A 19,402-nucleotide genomic window follows, 5' to 3' on the forward strand; every position below is an offset into this window, starting at 1 on the left:
TATTTACCTTGTGAGGTTTTAGACAAATAATTTCTGTTACATACAAAATATGAATGTCTCTGTTATCTAAGACCATAAACAATTGATTGGCTTATGCAGAATAAAAGTAATGTCATGTGATCCAGAAACCAACAAGGCAATTCGGTCTCGATCAAACTGATCATAGTTTGGGAAAAAGTAAGCCCGACTATATTCATATTCCCAAGAGAACATATATGGCATTAAATCTATATAAAACAAACCAAAACCCTTTTAATGAAGCTTTTTATTAGAATCTAATAGTGTATGTTGCAGTGATCCTGACTTCAGCAAAAATACTGCCTGGAAACATTGAGAGAATCATTCTTTAGATGCATTAGAATTGCATTACAAACCCCTTTTTACTGCTACATGGGAAAGCACAAATATCGATCATGTCATTACATGCCATTCATTTCAAACACAAACTCATTATCTGCTTCACCTGGACAGCAAACACAAACACACAGACACACACACACACACAACGGCTCAGGACATCCCTACAGTACTGCCATTTATTTGGACTTGAGATCATTGCTGTGTACAAACACCCCATCAAAATCTATTAAAAAAAAATTAAGAGCTAAGGTAGAAGAATATCTGTCATAAAGGAGGACTGCAGTTTTTTCATCCTTTTCTTTACTGGTTGTAAAGTATGCAGCATTGAAACATAAAATGTTAAACTAAGCTGAAAGTACTAAACTCTGAAAGCATAATTAAATTAGCAAATATATTTCATAATTAATATGCAATGATTATGTATACAATTGTGTGAATGACAGCTGAATGATTACTCAGAAATACGCATATACATACTCATACTCAGTAAGTAAATAAATGAAAATATACCAAAACAGCAACAAATAATATATTAGTATCATGTCAAGAGCAGAGGTGTAAAGTCCATGTTCAGAAAGTAAAAGTCCTCCACAGTATTTTGTTCCAATCACCTGGATTTGCTAATTAGCACAGTTTTTCAGCCAGGAGATAGAACTAATTAGTGAAATCAGCTAACTTAGTTCATGGGTGGAATAAACATTTGGCAGGACTTCCCCTGGACTTTACACCTCTGGAGTATCAAAATGTGCTGAAAAGCTTGGTGCAGTAGTAGAGAATTGGGGGCAAAATATAAAGATGTTGCAGAATACATTAAGGCTGTCACAAAACACCATTAACACAAGCAAACTCACAAATACAGACGTCAAGATCTGTAATCAAACAAATAAGGAAATAAGCTCACATAAACACTCAAAATTGACCCTTCATCTCAGAGGGAAGCCAATTCAAACGGCTTCAGTAATGGTTGTCTTGGTCCATGGTCAAAGATGAAGACGTAAAGCAAGCAGATTAATGAAGTGCGTACTGCATAGAAGAACACAAGCTTTGTGGACCTTACCAAGATCACTGTGAGAATAGTTCTCACTCTAAGTGTCTTTGCACCTGTGTACAGTTCAAGCTCTAACTATTGGAATCTTAATGCACCATCCTCTTGCTAATTTCAGTGATAAGGCTTTACAGAGGGGATCTCACCTAATACCACATTTTAGCAAAATACCATTCCCAGTCACATGTTCTTTAAAAACACTACATGCTACAAACTGTGACAGCAGTTGAGAATTCAACTTGCCTATCATATAAATCAAGATAAATTAGGAAACAGACTGCTGTATGTGAGATTACTCTGTGATCGAATGCATGAAGTGTTACAATCAAAAACACATTTGCAAGTGGCCATTGAAAACTTGATTCAGTTATGGGGAAACGTGACAGACAGGAAGATGGTTCGCAGCACAGTCGAGCTGCTGTCCTTGAGCATAGCCCTGAGTTATTACCATGGAGACTACTGAATCTTGGGGCATAGACATAACATCTCTTAAGTCATGTTTGAGATGTTCAAGAAAGTGTCATCAAGTCTCCCTTGCTGTTTCTCTGCTCGGAAGGCCCAGTGCTCAGCTGGTTTCTGGGTGCAGTCTAAAGAGGGTTTTCATGTGTAGAGCTATCTGGAGGCATTATCGGATCATCCGGCAGACTGGCAGTTCCTCTGTAGGCTCTGATTTGCTCATAAGTGGTGGTGCTATCATTGCCAAAATCATATTGACCTGTTGACTGCCATTCTGCATCTGACATGGGAGCTAGGACAAGAGATGGGGGCGCGACCTCCTCAGTCCCATTAACTCCATATCTGCATACCACATGAATATCAGGTTTCGTGCTAGTGGCTGCCTCGACTTCAAACTTTGATTGAGACCAGTCCCCTCCATCATTGCTGTCTGTTGGTAGGCACTTGAGGCTGGGATAGTGTCCAGACTCAGCCATGACCTGTTGGAGCTTCTCCCAGGCAGCCGGCGCATCAACACCTGCTTGAGTGGCCTGGAAAAGCAGATTGGCATGTTGGCGGAGCTGGGTTATGTCTCGTTCGGTGGCGGAATTTTGCCGCAGCAGATCCTGCGTTCTTAAGGTGATGTCAAGTAACCCCGACTGGCTCAGAATCTCCACTGTGTTAAGGAAGCGACGATGCCTCGCTGTCCCTTTGTGGCTGTTTGACCCTTTGCCAGTGTCATTTTTTGGTCCTTGGCAATGCTTATGGGGCTCTTTTCTGGACTGAATAAAGAAGTTGGAAGAGGGTGGGGAAGGAGTCTGAGTGCTTGAGACTGACGGAGAGCTCACACTGAGGGAAGTGGAGGGATTAGATGGGCGGCATGGGCTCCGGTGCTGGTGAGAGGCAGAAAGTGTCTCATGGCCCACAGACTGCGACCGTGAAAGGGATTGAGAGTGCAACAGCAAGATGTTCTCTGGCTGTTTGTGCAGATGCTGCTTAGTCGATTGCGTGGTTGTGGACACCTCCTCTCGTTTCTCCTCTGTGCATACTCTCTTACTCAGGCTGTGCTCCTCTGTGTTACTTCCCCTACTGGTTGTGGGTTTCTCTGGGTTTTTTTTATTTGGGTGAGGTGCGATTCGAGGGTAGGAGTTTAGGATGGGGAGGTAAGTGCTTTTCTTTACACCCTTGCTTTCGGATCTTTGCGAGTGGGGTTTTAAGGTGTGCATTGGGGCGCTTTGATTGATGCCAGGCTGTTTTAGCAAGAGAACATGGGTGGCACCCTGATTGCTTGTAGTACCTCCACTCCATGACAGTGATGAAGGGTGGATGTGGTCCTGACCAGACTGTCCTGGCTTGGGAAAGAGAAAAAGAGGAGAGACAGAAATATTTCTTGTACAGAGCAATTTCACAATATGAAATATCAAGTAAAACGTTTCTTTCGTAGCACATTTTATATATGAAATGTCATGCCAATATCTTATTTTATAGAATTTATTGTTTTCTTGTGACTCATTTCCACTGTTATGTTCACAAACACCTAGGACCTTTGGACACCTCTTACCATCTGTTTCAATTTCACGCATCATTCCGTTTTCTTTGTAGCTCTTTCTCATCAGTCTTTTCCAACCATCCGCCAAATTAATTTTTCTCTCTGGCTTTGTTTCAAAATAATTCTTGGTTCTTTCTACTTTCTACATATGTTTCGGCCTTAGAAGGTAGCTGTCTAAAGTCGACTGTCCGACTAAATTTTTGTGTCTGAGCGGTGTCGTGCAAATGATTTGAACGCTTGAAAAGAAAGGTCCACGTGTACATACATCAAATGCCTCCAACTGCCCTTACGAAAAAGAAGTTTATTCAAGTGTTTCAGTCTACTTTTTATATACAGTACTTCTCAGAAATATATTTAAAATCACACTTAAATATACTTGACTTATACTAGCAGAAAAGTATATTTGGCCTATACTGTCACGAAGACTGCTGTGTGAGGAAACTTCAGGAGACGAAAAGCAGGTTAACAGTCTTTAATGGAAACAAGGCAGAGCCGCAACGTCCGATCAACAGAAATAGTCTCAAAATATTCTTGAAGGAACAGAGGAGCGCACGCAGCAGGACTCGTGGACTGGTGAAGGGTGAGCAGAGTAGAGCTGGAGAAGCGCAGATCCCTCACACCTCTTCAGGACTCAACACAGGTAACCACTGATCTGGTAAAGTTGCAGGTGGATAACACACAACTGGACTAGACGGGACAAACAGATAACAACAGTTCAACAGCGGTAACGAACGTGACGGTCAACAATAATCCGACAAACTAGAGTGAAACACGAGAGACTAGAAATAGAGAGTAGCTAATGATAGAGGATAGAGAACAGGTGTGATAATAAGAGGATGAGATTCAGCTTGGGGGATATAAGAGGTAAATGAAGAGTGAGAGCGAACAAGAGGGAACAGATACAGAGAATGACCAGAAGAGGGAGATAGAGACCAATAAAACATGAGAAGAGAACCAGGATCATGACATATACTTGTACTAAATCTTTTGATCGAGATATACTTTAAATTATAATTAAGTATTTCAAGTATACTTGGCTTGTAGTTGTGTTTACTCTTTTGATTGAGTAGCCTATTTATTACTTTTTTCACAAAGGTTTAGATACTGTCTTATGAACTTACATTGTTTGAAAATATTGATTTCTAAAGAAACCTGATATGTTCCTAATTCTGAGAATTTTTGTGTAGACTAGTCCACTGGTAGTGTACATAGGAATTTACTTCAAATCAAATTTTCTCAGCTTTTTGCTTAAAATATTTTTTTACTAGTTTGCCTGCCCATTCAGCCTTAAAGGTTAATAGTAAACTAACTTGGCTTGCTATCCTTGGAGGAGGCTCGAACCCGAGGCTTGGCTTGAGCTCCGAGTTCAAAACCCCCCTATGATGAAATTGCGCATAAGAGGATAGAGATAATTTACTGGAGGAGAAGGGGGAGGGCTGCTGGAAGAACTTGTCAATGAGATGACTTGGTGTCTGCTGCTTCTATAGTAAGCTCGAAATGATGATTGGCAGGACTGAATGTTTAGGCTCCCCCCGAACCTATGTTTCGAACTTCATTTAAACTTACCTACATTCAAGTGTTAATAAAAAAGGATGCATGAAACCGATACTCGGTTACTAACGTAACCTCGGTTCTCTCTAGAGAGGGAACGAGTATTGCGTAAGTTTAGCTTACGCTACGGGAAAGATTCATCTTCTCGAGATATTGAAGCCAAAAAAATGATTCTTAATTTTGTATTCATTGTCAACGCAGACTCTTAGAGCAGGCTATCTCGCATGCTCATTGGCTGCCCTGCAGGCAACTGCTGCAGCCTACCAGTGAGCCAGGCGTGACGTCACGCCCAATGAAGGGCGCCCGCACCTTCATAGCGTCACAGCCCGCCAGAATGGGCGTGGCTTAGCGTATAAACATAGGGGCTGTAGGCTGACTTCCCTGGTTTTTCGTCGACTGAAGCAAAGTCGCTCGTGGCGCGAGCACGGCCGGTTACGCAATACTCGTTCCCTCTCTAGAGGGAACCGAGGTTACGTTAGTAACCGAGTATCGTTCTCTTACGAGAGGTTCTCTCGTATTGCGTAAGTTTAGCTTACGCTACGGGAACACTTTGTCAACGCCGTGCGCGCCAAGCATCCACCATGAGACCCTGAACTTTCAGGGGAACCCCATAAGTGGAAAAATAAGGTGGCCAGCCACGCGGACCATCACTTGTACATAAGCACACATAGGGAATACAGAGCGGCGCGCCAGCTCAGTGATCTGAGCAGGATGATCTGGGCAGAATACACCTCTCCTTCACACTGACAACAGTTTAGCCTGCAAGGCAGGAACTTCTAGGTTATTAAACCTGAAAAAGGTCGACGGGGAGCTCCAGCCCGCCGCTACACATATGTCATGGATAGAAATCCCACTGGACCATGCCCACGACGAGGCCACGCCTCTCGTGGAATGAGCCCTGATGCCCAGAGGGCATTGCAGACTTTTTGACGCGTAAGCAGCCGCTATAGCGTCCACTATCCATCTGGACAGGAACTGTTTCGAGGAGGCGAGACCCTTGGTGCGCCCACCAAACGAAACAAAAAAGCTGTTCTGCGCCCTGACAGGGCAGAGGAGATTCACATCACTTTCGCTGTCAGATGCTGGCAGGGCTGACAGCGAAATAACTTGCGCTCTGAATGGAGTGCCCATCACTTTAGGAACATAGCCATGTCTAGGTCTGAGGATGACTTTAGAGTCATTCGGCCCGAACTCAAGACACGACGCGCTAACAGACAGCGCGTGCAGGTCCCCCACACGTTTTACTGACGACAGTGCAGTCAGAAAGACGGTTTTCAGTGATAGATATTTCAACCCCACGGAGTCTAGTGGTTCAAATGGAAAGGCTTTCAGGGCCTCGAGGACCAATGAAAGATCCCAAATAGGAACCGACGGGGGCGCGGCGGGTTCATCCTTCTAGCTCCTCTAAGGAAGCGGATGACCAACTCATGTCTTCCCAGTGACTGGCCGTGCGTCGATTCTGCGAACGCTGCCACGGCCGCCACGTATACTTTGAGCGTGGATGGGGACCTCCCCTTATCCAACAGCTCTTGTAGGAAGGTGAGCAGATGCGCCACCCCGCATGTCAGTGGGTCCAGACCTCTGTCGGCATCCGGAGAACACCGACCATTTAGACGCATAGAGCCTTCTCGTGGAAGGAGCTCTAGACTGTGTGATCGTGTTCATCACTCCTTCTGGCAGGGCAACGAGTACTAGGCGTGGGCGATATAGCCTCAAAATTCTATCACGATATTTCAAGAATATTTGCGATAATGATATTTATGATGATATAAATATTTTTTTTGTTGTTGTTGAAAATTTTCTTATGTTTATCTCGCCTAAATGTTTGCTCACTCATTGCGTTTTTACAATGTGGTAATTTTGTTGTTAAGAGTTTACACAACACAAGGAAGCTTGATTTCAATCTTTGAATTAAATGTTAAATGTGTGTAGGTCTAACACCAGTATTCAGAAATACTACAGAAACATAATAAAGTAATCAAATGTAAAATAACACATAGTCTGATTAAATTCAATACATAGGCTAATAATTCTCATTCATTACAATTAAAGCTATCTTTTGTTGTTTTGACGACAACATTAATGACAGACGCATAGCCTACGGCTGCTGTCACTTTTACAGCTAGTGCACGGATCCATTGCTGTTTTCATTATACTGTCTGTCACACTGTCACATGCGTTTTATAACCGACCAAGACCAGAAGTTTTACACAATTTTGTGTTTTTCCCCCCATTAAAGCGATATAATCCGCGAAAAAAAATTTTGCGAGCTGTACTCTATGTATGCACGCAGTGCAGCTCTCTCAGAGAGTGCGCGAGTAGCTTACTGGATAGTTTAAACAGCTTGAATGTTTAAACTGATAAGAATTAAGAAGACTTGAAAATTATAAACTTTAGTTACGATGCACTGATGGCCCGATTGTGCAAGAGACCATTCAGTCATGTCCCGACTCCTAAACGCGCGCGAGAGAAGACGCGCGTCGGCAGCCCCGCTGAACACTCAAGCTGTATCTGAAATTGCTAAATCGTCATCGGAGGCTGACAGGCTGCTCTCACGCTCAGATAGGTGTTGTTGTTGTGCGTGCTAGGGAACGTAAATGCGCCATACGTCATCGCATCGCTATATCATTGATATCGCGATATGACACTTTTTTATCATGTAAAAATGTATACCGGTATTATCGTGGACGGTATGATATGGAGGATCAAGTTCATTGGATATATTATACCAAATAAGGAGGCGTTCCGTCAGATTGCAAAGATTTCTGGATCTGACACCGCCCTGACGGTTTACATAGGATACTACAGACATGTTGTCCGAACGGACAAGAACATGTTGGTCCTGTATGAACGGGAGGAAGCGCTTCAGCGCGTTCTCGACCGCTATCATCTCCAGACAGTTTATGTGAAAACACTTCTCTTGGTCTGACCACTGGCCGAAGACCGGTCTGCCCTCGAACAGCGCGCCCCAACCCGAGTTGGACGCGTCTGTCGAAATGACTTTCTGATAAGAGATGGTTCCAATCATCACTCTCTGCTGGTACCAGTCGGCTACTAACCAGGGCTGCAGAGCCGCAATGCAGGTCTGAGTCACTCTGATTTTCTGGCCGACCAGCGTTGGAGCGGGCGCATGCGCATTAGGCCCAGCTGAAGCACCGCTGCAGCTGATGCCATACAGCCCAACATCCTTTGAAATGTTTTCAAAGGGAGAAAGCTGCCCTTCTGGAAAGATGCGGCTAGGTGGCGAACACGGCGCGCGCGCTGTGTCGATAAACGAGCCGTCATGGTCACTGAGTCCAGTTCTATTCCTAAAAAGGAAATTGACTGGCTGGGCAGTAATGAGCTCTTGGTCCAGTTGACCGTGAGACCCAAGCTTTCCAGGTGACTGAGAAGCACTGTTCTGTGAGACAGCAGTTCTGTCTCTGACTGTGCCAATATCAGCCAATCGTCCAGATAGTTCATTATTCGCAGCCCTTGACTTCTCAAGGGGGCGAGCGCCGCGTCCATGCACTTCGTAAATGTACGGGGTGCTAGGGACAGGCCGAACGGCAGGATGGTGTATTGATATACCTGACCGTCGAAGGCGAATCTCAACAATTGCCTGTGACGGGGTATTATCTGAATCTGAAAATAGGCATCCTTCAGATCTAGAGAAATAAACCAGTCCCTCGGGCGAACGTGCGCAAGGATTTTCCTGGTCGCACGCATTTTGAACGGTCTTTTCGCAAGCACTTTGTTCAAATGTCTCAGATTTAGGATAGGTCTGAAGGCTCCGTCCTTCTTGGGTACGAGAAAAATATCGGCTGTAAAAGCCTGACTCACTCAGAGAAGGCGGCACCTTTTCTATCACCCCTTTGCACAGCAGCTTTGCTATTTCTGCGTGAATTAGGTGTGCTACTTCCGCATTCACTATCGTCTCGGTCCGGGCTTGAAAGCGCGGGGGACGGCGAATTAATTGAAGTGTATAGCCCTGCTTTATTGTGCTCAGCACCCATTCTGAAATCCCTGGGATAGTTTCCCACGCAGCTATGTGAGCCGCTAGGGGGCGAATGGCCTCCGGGTTCAGATCGCCGCCATTTGCGGGCTTGTGAAACTGAACCGGAGCCGAAAGCGCGGCGCGCGCGCCCTCGGTTCTGGGCAATGGCTTCTCGCTGAAAAGCTGAAACTGGCTGATTCATGTGAGATGTCCCAATCATAAGGGATGGGGAACATTCTTTTGTCAGTTTTTGACGCGCGAGCAGCGCTCCGGGCGGAAAAGCTTCCTGTAAGCGTGAGCACGGTAACGAGACTTACAAGTATATTTGATGCCCCGATCATAATGGATGGGGAGCGTTTTATTAAGTCCCTGCGTTTTGTGATAACACTTAAACGCGCGGGCGGAGCCCGGGGGGAGGTTAGTGTTAGCAAGCGTGAACACACTCTGCCGGGCACGAGACTTACATTCATAACCTGCTTTCTTTTGTGGAACTGACCCGGAGCCGAAAGCGCAGCACGCGCTCTCGGTTCTGGGCAATGGCTGCTCGCTGATAGCTGAGACCGGCTGATTTATGTGAGATGTTCCAATCATAAGGGATGGGGAACATTCTTTTGTCACTTTTTGACGCGCGAGCAGCGCACCGGGCGGAAAAGCTTCCTGTAAGCGTGAGCGCGTGTGCGCGGGCACTAGACTTACAAGTGTATTTGACGCCCCGATCATAATGGATGGGGAGCGTTTTATTAATGCCTTGCGTTTTGTGATAACACTTAAACGCGCGGGCGGAGCCCGGGGGGAGGTTTGTGTTAGCAAGCGTGAACGCACTCTGGCGGGCACGAGACTTACATTCATAACCTGCTTTCTTGATCGTGTAACAGAGCAGGCAGATAGTGGGCACAGACTTGTGGACACATTTCTTACATTCAACACTTGAGCGGCTTTTCTGCGCTTTATGAGAGTGTGCTCTGCGAGATTCGGAGTGCTTATGTGTAGGGGAGAACACTGGGGCGTGAGCACTTTCACTACACTTACAACATCGACGGCATGAGCCGGACCAGACATTATACTCTGCATGACGCGCGAACGGGGACACGAGGGCGGGGTAGCTCTCTTGTAACGTAAAGAGAGCTAGCCGCGTGCTCGTACGTGTCCCTCAGCCTCATCCTCAGATGCGACGGCAGTGAGGCTCGTGAGCGGCAGCTGCGCGTCGGTGAGGAGGGGCAGGGGTTTTTGAAGGCTTCGCCCGCAGGGTCTACAGCGGAAGCGTTTCACAGAGCTTGCAGCCCCGGAAGTGCGAGGCGTCTTAAAAAAGACACTCGCTGCTCTTTTAGAATAGGTTTTAGCAAGGTAAAGGATACGTCGCCGGATAGCGTAGCTCGTACGGATGGCTGATGGTGGCGAAGACGGCCGGCTTCCTCAGCGCTGTCCTAAGCTGGCTGTTCGCTGTTCGATGGCACCGGTGGCTTCTCTCAGATCCAGCGATGCGAAGAGCTCGCTGAAGAGACGAAAAATCAGGGAAGTCAGCCTACAGCCCCTATGTTTATACGCTAAGCCACGCCCATTCTGGCGGGCTGTGACGCTATGAAGGCGCGGGCGCCCTTCATTGGGCGTGACGTCACGCCGGGCTCACTGGTAGGCTGCAGCAGTTGCCCGCAGGGTAGCCAATGAGCACGCGAGATGACCTTCTCAAGGTCTGCTAGCTGCTGCACTGCGTTGACAATGAATACAAAATTAAGGATAATTTTTTTGGCTTCAATATCTCGAAAAGATGAATCTTTCCCATAGCATAAGCTAAACTTACACAATACGAGAGAACCTCTCGTAAGAGAACAGTATTTACATTTTTTAAATGGAAAGAGTTAAAGTACACTTAAAGCTATATTTCAAGTATAAAAAATGTATAGGCCTACTTAAATAGGAACATAGTAGTATACTTAAAGTGGAAAAATAATATATAAATAGTGAACTTTAAGTATGTTATGTTCACTAAAAGAACATTTACAAGTATACTTGCAGTATAAAACTACTAAACTAGTAGTTGTAACGACTGAGACAAATCAGACACAATTATTTGTTATATTTAACAAATAATATTTAAAACTTACTCTGGGATCTATGGTCTCATCCCCCCAACAAGGACAAGGGTCTTGGTTATCAAGACTACGATCAGATAAGTTGGTTTTATTGCTGCTAAAAATGTGGTCACGTGGAAAAAGCTGAGGCCATAGGAAAGAGCAAAAGCCCTTAAAAACAGACTTTCCTGCATTAATTTATGGACAAACTAGGGATGCACCAATCCGATACTCAGTATCAGCATCCGATATTGTGCATATACTATTCTGTGTTATTGTTAAGCCCCACAGAAGGCACAAAAACATTATAAAGCACCATAAAGTTTTCGAGCACTATATTTTAAGTATTCAGAAGCCATTCTATAGTATAATGTGTGGTAGAAATTAATTTTTAAGTCGTTAAATTCAAGTTCACGTAAACTTTTCCCTCCGCTGCGGCTGTCAGTCATTCTCCATTCAGCATTCAAACAGCGCGTGTTCGGTTACGACAGCCAACACGATGAAACTCTCTCCAAGATGATGTTACTATTATTATATTTGATCTGTAGATAAAGGTCTATGGTTTCTTTCTCATAAACTTTATCTTGCTGGACTGTATTGCTGTAGCTACCTTAATCATGTTACTTTCTACCAGGTGTCTGTTAGATCACAACACAGGAGTAGAGAGCACTATAATTGTGCTTCACACGCACAGTAGCTGAAATTTAAAACTGTTAAAAGAAAAGGCTGAATAAACTATTGCATAGATATATAGATACTGTATAATAAACTATACGCATCAATATGTTTTTCTTTAAGGCCTTGAACTTGTACGTGACGTATGTGTTACCACGCATGCGGAAAGTATGATGTATCGTCATATAATACGCATGTGCACATGCGCAGTCCGTTTCAATCACTTCCGGCGATAGATTCGATGGCAGTAAGTCAATAAGCATTATTTATGCTGTTTTAACAATAATGCTTTTGTGTTAATGGCTTTTAATTGTAAGAGATGCCATAGAGCATCAATGTTTTAGATTTAAAAAAAAGTTATGACATGTTTTATGATATAAGTTTGCATTAAAAATGAAAGGGTTTCAGCGAGTCTTAAAATTATATGTAAAAGTCTTAATTCGCCTTTAAACAGATTAAGGCTTAAAAGATGTCTTCAAATAGAGCAGAAAGACTTACATTAATGAAGTCATATAGTTGATTTTTGCATGCATTGCAAAAGAAATGTTGTTCCTCAGTAAAATAAATGAAAAAGTAATGGAGTTGAACATTGTATTTTGCTAAAATAAAACTAATTGTGATTCTCCTTAATTTTTTTTTTTTTTTTTATCATTTAGAGAGCATATTAATGTATTGAGTCCCCTAGAATTTATTCAAGAAATTTTCTTTACTCTTAAAAAGGTGTTTGAGACCTGGGTCTACAAACCAAGGGAGTTTTACAGTGTTGTCACTGTGCTGTCTGTGCAATCTATCCATCTATATATCTGTCTGTTCTTCCTATCTATCTGTCTGTCTATCCATCTATCGCAAAACTTCAAAACTTTCAGCTTGAAAACTACTTCATGATTTTAAAACTATTTCAAACTTACAGGCTAGGCTTTCTCAAGCCAACCTAAAGTTTGTCTTGACAAACGTTTTTTTTTAACTAAGTTTATGTTGTTCATAAACAAAGTTAGTCTCTTAGGTACTTTACAGACAAAGCCAATAAAACTTAAACATATCTTTGTCTAACATCTTCCTATAATATGTTTCAAATATTTTTAAAAAATAAATTCCTTGAATGATACTATGTTAATGTCTTTCTTCAAAATGAATTAATATTGTTTGTTCTGTATTTTATCTAAATTAGGTGTTGTGAACTGGAGTGCATTTTCCAGGCAATATAAGCAAGAGTTCCGGGTGCCGTACTCGATGACTCAGTGCTTGCACTGCAATATACAAGGACTGCCCACCTGGGTCTGCAGGTGATGGCAGAAGCGGAGTCCTGCGTGGATTTTATTCTGGTGAGGAGGTTGAGGGCTATTGCTCGGTTGATTTTTTTTTTCAATGATAGAGGGGAATTTCAAGCAGAGTAGTGTGAGTGTAAGTGAGTGTGAGTGTGAGTGTGAGTGTGTGTGTGGATGTACAGATATGCATGTGATTATCTGTATGTGTACATATTTCTTTTACACAATTATCACCTTTGTTTTGAAATAAAGGTTATCACTGTTATGAGTTTGTTTTTTTGAGTTGGCATGCATAATATGGAATACAGAGATTGACAATGTACTGTATGTAGTTGGTTTAACTTAACTACTTTATTTGAATAAATGTTTTATAATGCACAAAAATAAACAATTATTAACTATTACAGAGGAATGATTAAAAAAAGAAATATAAGGTGCCATTAATGTTTACAGTAATTTACACAGTGAAGTGCAACAGAATGTTATCCGGGTAGCAGATGAACCCAAGCGCAGACGGTATGCAAACACACAACGTTTATTATAACAGAAAAAACAGGGGAAAACAAAACCCACGAGGGGGCAAAACAGTACAAGATAAAGTAAACGACTAACCACACTAGACTAAGACTTAGACATTAAACTATACAGGAACAAGACAGGCTTTTACAAGATCGAAACTTTTAGACAAAACACTCGACAAGGTACTCACTGGGTATTGACATGGCACGTAAGGCAATGAACCGGCACAGGACAGCAAACACAAGGAGATTATAAAGGGAACACTAATGATCAACAGGTGACACAGATAAGGTGATAAGGACAGAACGAGGATAACAAGGGGGGCGGGGCAAGGGAACGAGACAACACAAGCACATGGCCAAAACACAAGACCATGTGCTTGCACACAAAACATGATTCTGTCATGATCCTGCCTCAAGAATAGAGAAAATCAAGGACATGAGGGCAGAATCATGACAGAACCCCCACCTTAAGGAGCGGCTACCAGACGCTCCTCAAGGGGACATCAAACACGGGACATGACAGACTGAGACATCGACACAAACCAACAAAACATGACAAATAACAGTAACGGCAAACACGAAAACACAACAACAGGGTTAGGATGAAACATCAAAAATAATAAACAAGGAAGGGGAGGCGGAGGCACAACAAGGTCCTTGGGGAACTGTCCAGGGTGGGTAGGTGGGACGGTGGTCTTGGGTTTACGGGATGTGGGCTTAGGACGAGGGATCCGGGCGGGTTTGGGTGGTGTAGTGTGAGAAGTCCTGGGGGAAACAGTCCGGGGTTGAACAGGGAAAGGAGGTACAGTGGGCGACGGAGCGGGAATCACGACAGGGGAAGCTGAGGGCGGCGAGACAAGACTCTTGACCGGGGAAACAGCGGGAAAAGGAACAGGACACATAACAGGGGGTGTAGCAGGCGGCTGTGGGGCGGGAACCGAACTCTCTGAATCGGACTCGGCGCTCATGAAAACAGACTCGGGATCAGCACTCTCCGAAGCAAACTCGGAAACCAAGCTCCTCGAATCAGTCACGGAAACAACGCTATCTGCGGTTGAATCTGGAACTACGCTCTCAGTAGTTGAGTCAGAAACAGCGCTCTCTGCCACTGACTCTGGAACCGTCCTCTCTGCAGCAGACTCAGGATCAGCCTTCTCAGCCACAGACTCGGGCATCGTGCTTCCTGATGCAGGTCCAGGAACAGCTCTCACTGTGGCCGCGGCAGGTTGAGAACTCATAGCGGACACAGGGGGAGATAGGGACAGAGGACAGAGAGCCCTCTTCTTCCTCCTCTTTCTCCTTGGCCGCGGAGCAGAGGCCACAGCCGAACTAGTAGCCGGAAATGAAGAATCACCGCGGTAATTCGCTGGAGCTGGGGAAACCACCACCGGCAAGGAAGACTCTGGAGAGGAGGATTCCGAAACTGACTCCCACGATAACTGTCTACCTCGCTTACCGCGGAGGCTGACCGATGCGGTAGGTGTCTCGGGAGTCGAGCTGGGACGAGTCTGGTTCCCCATTGTAGCCACGGCGAGGACACGACCCTCCGGGATCACGGGCAGACAAGCAGAGGGTGGAGAGCCTGAGGAAGAAGCCTGCGGATCCTCCCGGGAAAGAAGATCCCAGAGGCGGGCGTAATCCCTCATGATCCGCTCACCCTGGGACGGGACTAGGCAGTTGATCCGCTCACCGTCGGTGGGCACAGGCAACCAGCATCGCTCACGGAATTCCGATTGGAGCAGGGAAGGCATATTGTCTGCTGGGTTCTTTAGTGGCCGGTTCATTCTGTTATGTGGGTAGCAGATGAACCCAAGCGCAGACGGTATGCAAACACACAACGTTTATTATAACAGAAAAAACAGGGGGAAACAAAACCCACGAGGGGGCAAAACAGTACAAGATAAAGTAAACGACTAACCACACTAGACTAAGACTTAGACATTAAACTATACAGGAACAAGACAGGCTTTTACAAGATCGCAACTTTTAGACAAAACACTCGACAAGGTACTCACGGGGTATTGACATGGCACGTAAGGCAAGGAACCAGCACAGGACAGCAAACACAAGGAGATTATAAAGGGAACACTAATGATCAACAGGTGATACAGATAAGGTGATAAGGACAGAACGAGGATAACAAGGGGGGCGGGGCAAGGGAACGAGACAACACAAGCACATGGCCAAAACACAAGACCATGTGCTTGCACACAAAACATGATTCTGTCATGATCCTGCCTCAAGAATAGAGAAAATCAAGGACATGAGGGCAGAATCATGACACAGAATGGGAAAATAAACTTTAAATAAAATACTACACAGATAATACACAATATATACTTTGAAATTCCTTATAAGTTTACCTTAGATCAGGCATAGTTAAAACTATGGATGTGCCCTGTACTCCTTTTTGCTACTTTCATTATTACTTTAGAGTTTTTTTAATACATTAACATTCTTTAAAAATATTGTCAAATTTGCGCATGCGTTTTAAAGACTCGTGACGTCACCGCGTAACGCGCATGCGCTGTCACCGTGATATGGCACATGCGTGGCATGCGTGGTAACACATACGTGACGTGCATATATGATGTGAATACGTAACGTTACAGTCTGCAGCGAGGAGTACTTGACTCGTATTTTAGAATGTGTTACAGTTCTAAAATATAATATATATATATATATATATATATATATATATATAAATATATTTATATATTGGGAGAGACATTCTAGTATGCTTCAGATATTTGTGTTGTCTGGCTTGTATAATACAATATAGTCTCATAATGACCTAATCGATCTGGTGTTATACTGGTATGTTCTCAAATTTCATTTAAAGTAATACTTAATTGGAATTTCATACTGTATTTCAATATCTCTTCAGATTATTTGAGTTGCGGTTCTCATCCTAATGCTCATTGCTTGACCGTTTAAAGACCGTTGTTCTTTACAATAAGTTACTTGTTTTGCTTATCTAGGTCTATTCGATTTTGTTTTTGTTTTTCTTTCTCTTCAATTTCCTTTCTTTTACTTCATGTCTTAATCTGTTCTTTATTTTAAAAATGAACGGCTATTACGGCTATCGAAAGGCTATTTTCTTATATCTCAAACAATACAGATCAGATTTTTGTTTCCTCCAAGAATGTCACTCAACTGTAGAGGATTTTAATTTCTGGAGGTCACAATGGGGACTGGACATATGGATGTCTCATGGTACGACACATTCAGCCGGTGTATGCATTTTAAAAAATCAGTTTAAAGGGAAGGTGTTACTTAATGTAAGTGATTTAGGTGGACGTTATATCTGTCTCGTTACTGAAATTTCAAACTTGACATGTATTCTTGTTTGTGTTTATGGCTATAACCAGCAGAAAGAAAATGAAACCTTTATAGTTGTTTAGAGGAACATTAACAAAGTTAATTATTAACTAAATATCCAAATTCCATGCTTATTTTGTTGGAGATTTTAATGTTGCCTTAGATGGCAGCATAGACAGATGGCCTCCAAAACTCCCTGACAATACTAGTTTATACTTTAAAATGTTTATACAAAGATTCTCTTTGATCGATAGTTGGAGAGTGTTACATCCCTCTCCAAAGATGTTCACAAGGAGTAATAACTCTCTCTCCCAGTCCCGAATTGACATGTGGCTTATCTCTAAAGAATTATGCAATACCTCTATTGACATTTTGCCATCACCATTTTCTGACCACAAGAGTATTTTCATTCGTACCCATTTTCTTGCCTCTGATAATATGCACGGATTCTCTTCATACTGGAAAACTTAACAACTCCATTCTGTCTTAAAGTGAAGTAGAAGATGAAATTAATAAGATCATTCACAAAAATTGGAATAAAGCAAGAGAGGAGAATAGTTACAGCAGCAACTGGGAATTTACTAAATATGAAATTGGCAAATATCTAAAGAAAAAAAAACTGATGAAAATTCCGTCATATGCAAAATCACTAATCTTTTATCTAAAAATGTGGACGATTTACTTGATTGTGAAGAAGCTGAATTAGTTGATTTACAGTGCAAATTAGACAACATATATAAACATAAAGCTTAAGGGGCATTTATTAAATCGCGCAGAAAATGGATTGAAGAGGTTGAAAAAAACTCTGCGTATTTTTTCAGATTGGAAAGACAGCAAGCTAAAAACAACCAAATTCAAAAACTAATGATTAACGGTAATAATAGTGATGACCCTAAAAGTATCGGAAAGTTCTGCGCCACATTTTACAGTGATTTGTATACTTCTAAATTTTCCCAACAACACATGAATGATTTCTTTAAATCATTACCTAATATAAATCAGTTAAGTGATTTAGATAAACACCTAATAAACGGAAACAGCTCAATTAAGCTAAGTAATGGTACTTCACCTAGATTCTTTTTAAAAATGAGGAGTTAGACAAGGATGTCCAGTTTCCCCTTACCTATTCCTAATTGCAACACAATTCCTTAGCGTACATATCAATGGTAGTTCTTTAAAGGGTATCACAATTGGTAACACTAAAATAAAAATGAGTCAATTAGCGGACGATACAGCTTTATTTTTGAATGATTCTTTACAAGTTCCAGTGGCATTGGGTATTCTTCAGTCCTTTTCTGAAGCCTCTGAATTAAATCTACATTTTAATAAATGTGAATTGCTACCCATTAAAAAGTGCTCTCTTACCTCAATTGAGGATATTACTGTTAAAAATAGGGTAACATATTTAGGTATACAAATTACTAAAGATGAATGTAGGTGTACAGCAAACTTCAAACCTATTATTACCAAGACTCAAAAAATGCAATTACTGGTAACAAAGTGATGTGTCCTTAAAAGGCAGAACACTGCTCACTAAGGCAGAGGGTTCGGTCTCGTTTGGCCTATGCAGCTCAGTCTCTTTTTGTGGATAAGCCCACTTCTAAATTAATTAATGAGGTTTTAATAAAATTCTTATGGAAAAATAAGTCTCACTATATGAGAAAATCAGTCATATTAAACTCTTATAATAATGGTGGTCTGAATTTTATTGATTTTGATTCCCTCAACAATACATTTAAAATGAATTGGCTGAATCAGTACCTAGCCAAACCATCTTCTATTTGGAATGTTTTTGCTCAACTTGTTTTTTCACAACTTGGTGGCATTATTTCCTCTTATTGTCTACGTATGATATATCCAAACTCCCTATCAAAATCTCCAACTTTCATCGTCAGGTTCTCTTAGCATGGGCTCTAATTTATAAACATAACTTTTAACCACAGAGATGTTTTATTTGGAACAATAAGAACAGCTTATTCAAGAATAAGTCTCTTTTTTATGATAATTGGTTCAATAATGGTTTATTGTTAGTGGAGCAGTTGTTTAATAAGCAAGGTCTTTTGCTCAGATATTCAGAATTTCTTTCCGAATACCAAATACCAGAATTTGCTACAGTAATGGGAGCTATTCCCTGTGGTTTATGTATGCTTTTTAAAAACTGTAATTACTCCTCCCCAGTATCTGCTGCATCCTTTCCTAAACCTTGTGATACTCCTGTTGGTCAAATGTGTTTTTCTGAGTCGAAAGCTAAAAACTATAAAATAAGATCTTTATTTCTTATGGATTTGATTTCTGTTCCACCTGTTATTTCCTTTTGGAATAATTTTTTTGTTAACCTTTAATTGAAAAAAGTGAAAGAAATTTCCTTTAAGTTCATACACAGGTTCTATCCTGTTAAGAAATTTATACAAAGATTTAAATCTGACATTGAGCTAACATGCACTTTTGTTTGAATTCTGATGAAACATTGGTTATTTTGGTCGTGTCACTACACTCAGAAGCTTTGGAATGACATTGATGTATTTATCAAGTGTAAGATTTGGCCAGGCTTCACAAATGCACATTTTCAAACTGTAAACCTGTCTTCTCTGTCTTCCTAAAAGAAATAGAAAATTATCTAAATGTGAATTCAGTA

At 42.2% G+C, this 19,402-nt stretch overlaps 1 protein-coding gene across 2 annotated transcripts in view; it reads right to left on the reverse strand.

Annotated features, from left to right (window-relative positions):
- Positions 1-250: 250 nt before the first annotated feature.
- Positions 251-19,402, reverse strand: part of LOC143757272 (CLOCK-interacting pacemaker) — a 32,423-nt gene continuing 13,271 nt past the window's right edge. For both annotated transcript variants that reach the window (XM_077248273.1, XM_077248272.1), the window contains one exon: positions 251-3,192. In XM_077248273.1, coding sequence (XP_077104388.1) covers positions 1,993-3,192 — 1,200 coding nt within the window. In that variant the 3' untranslated portion in view covers positions 251-1,992. The remainder of the gene's footprint in view (positions 3,193-19,402) is intronic.

This window comes from Siphateles boraxobius, unplaced genomic scaffold (assembly GCF_051911475.1).
Source record: "Siphateles boraxobius isolate OS27281-9 unplaced genomic scaffold, OSU_SipBor_1 30, whole genome shotgun sequence".
NCBI classification, from domain to species: Eukaryota; Metazoa; Chordata; class Actinopteri; order Cypriniformes; family Leuciscidae; genus Siphateles; species Siphateles boraxobius.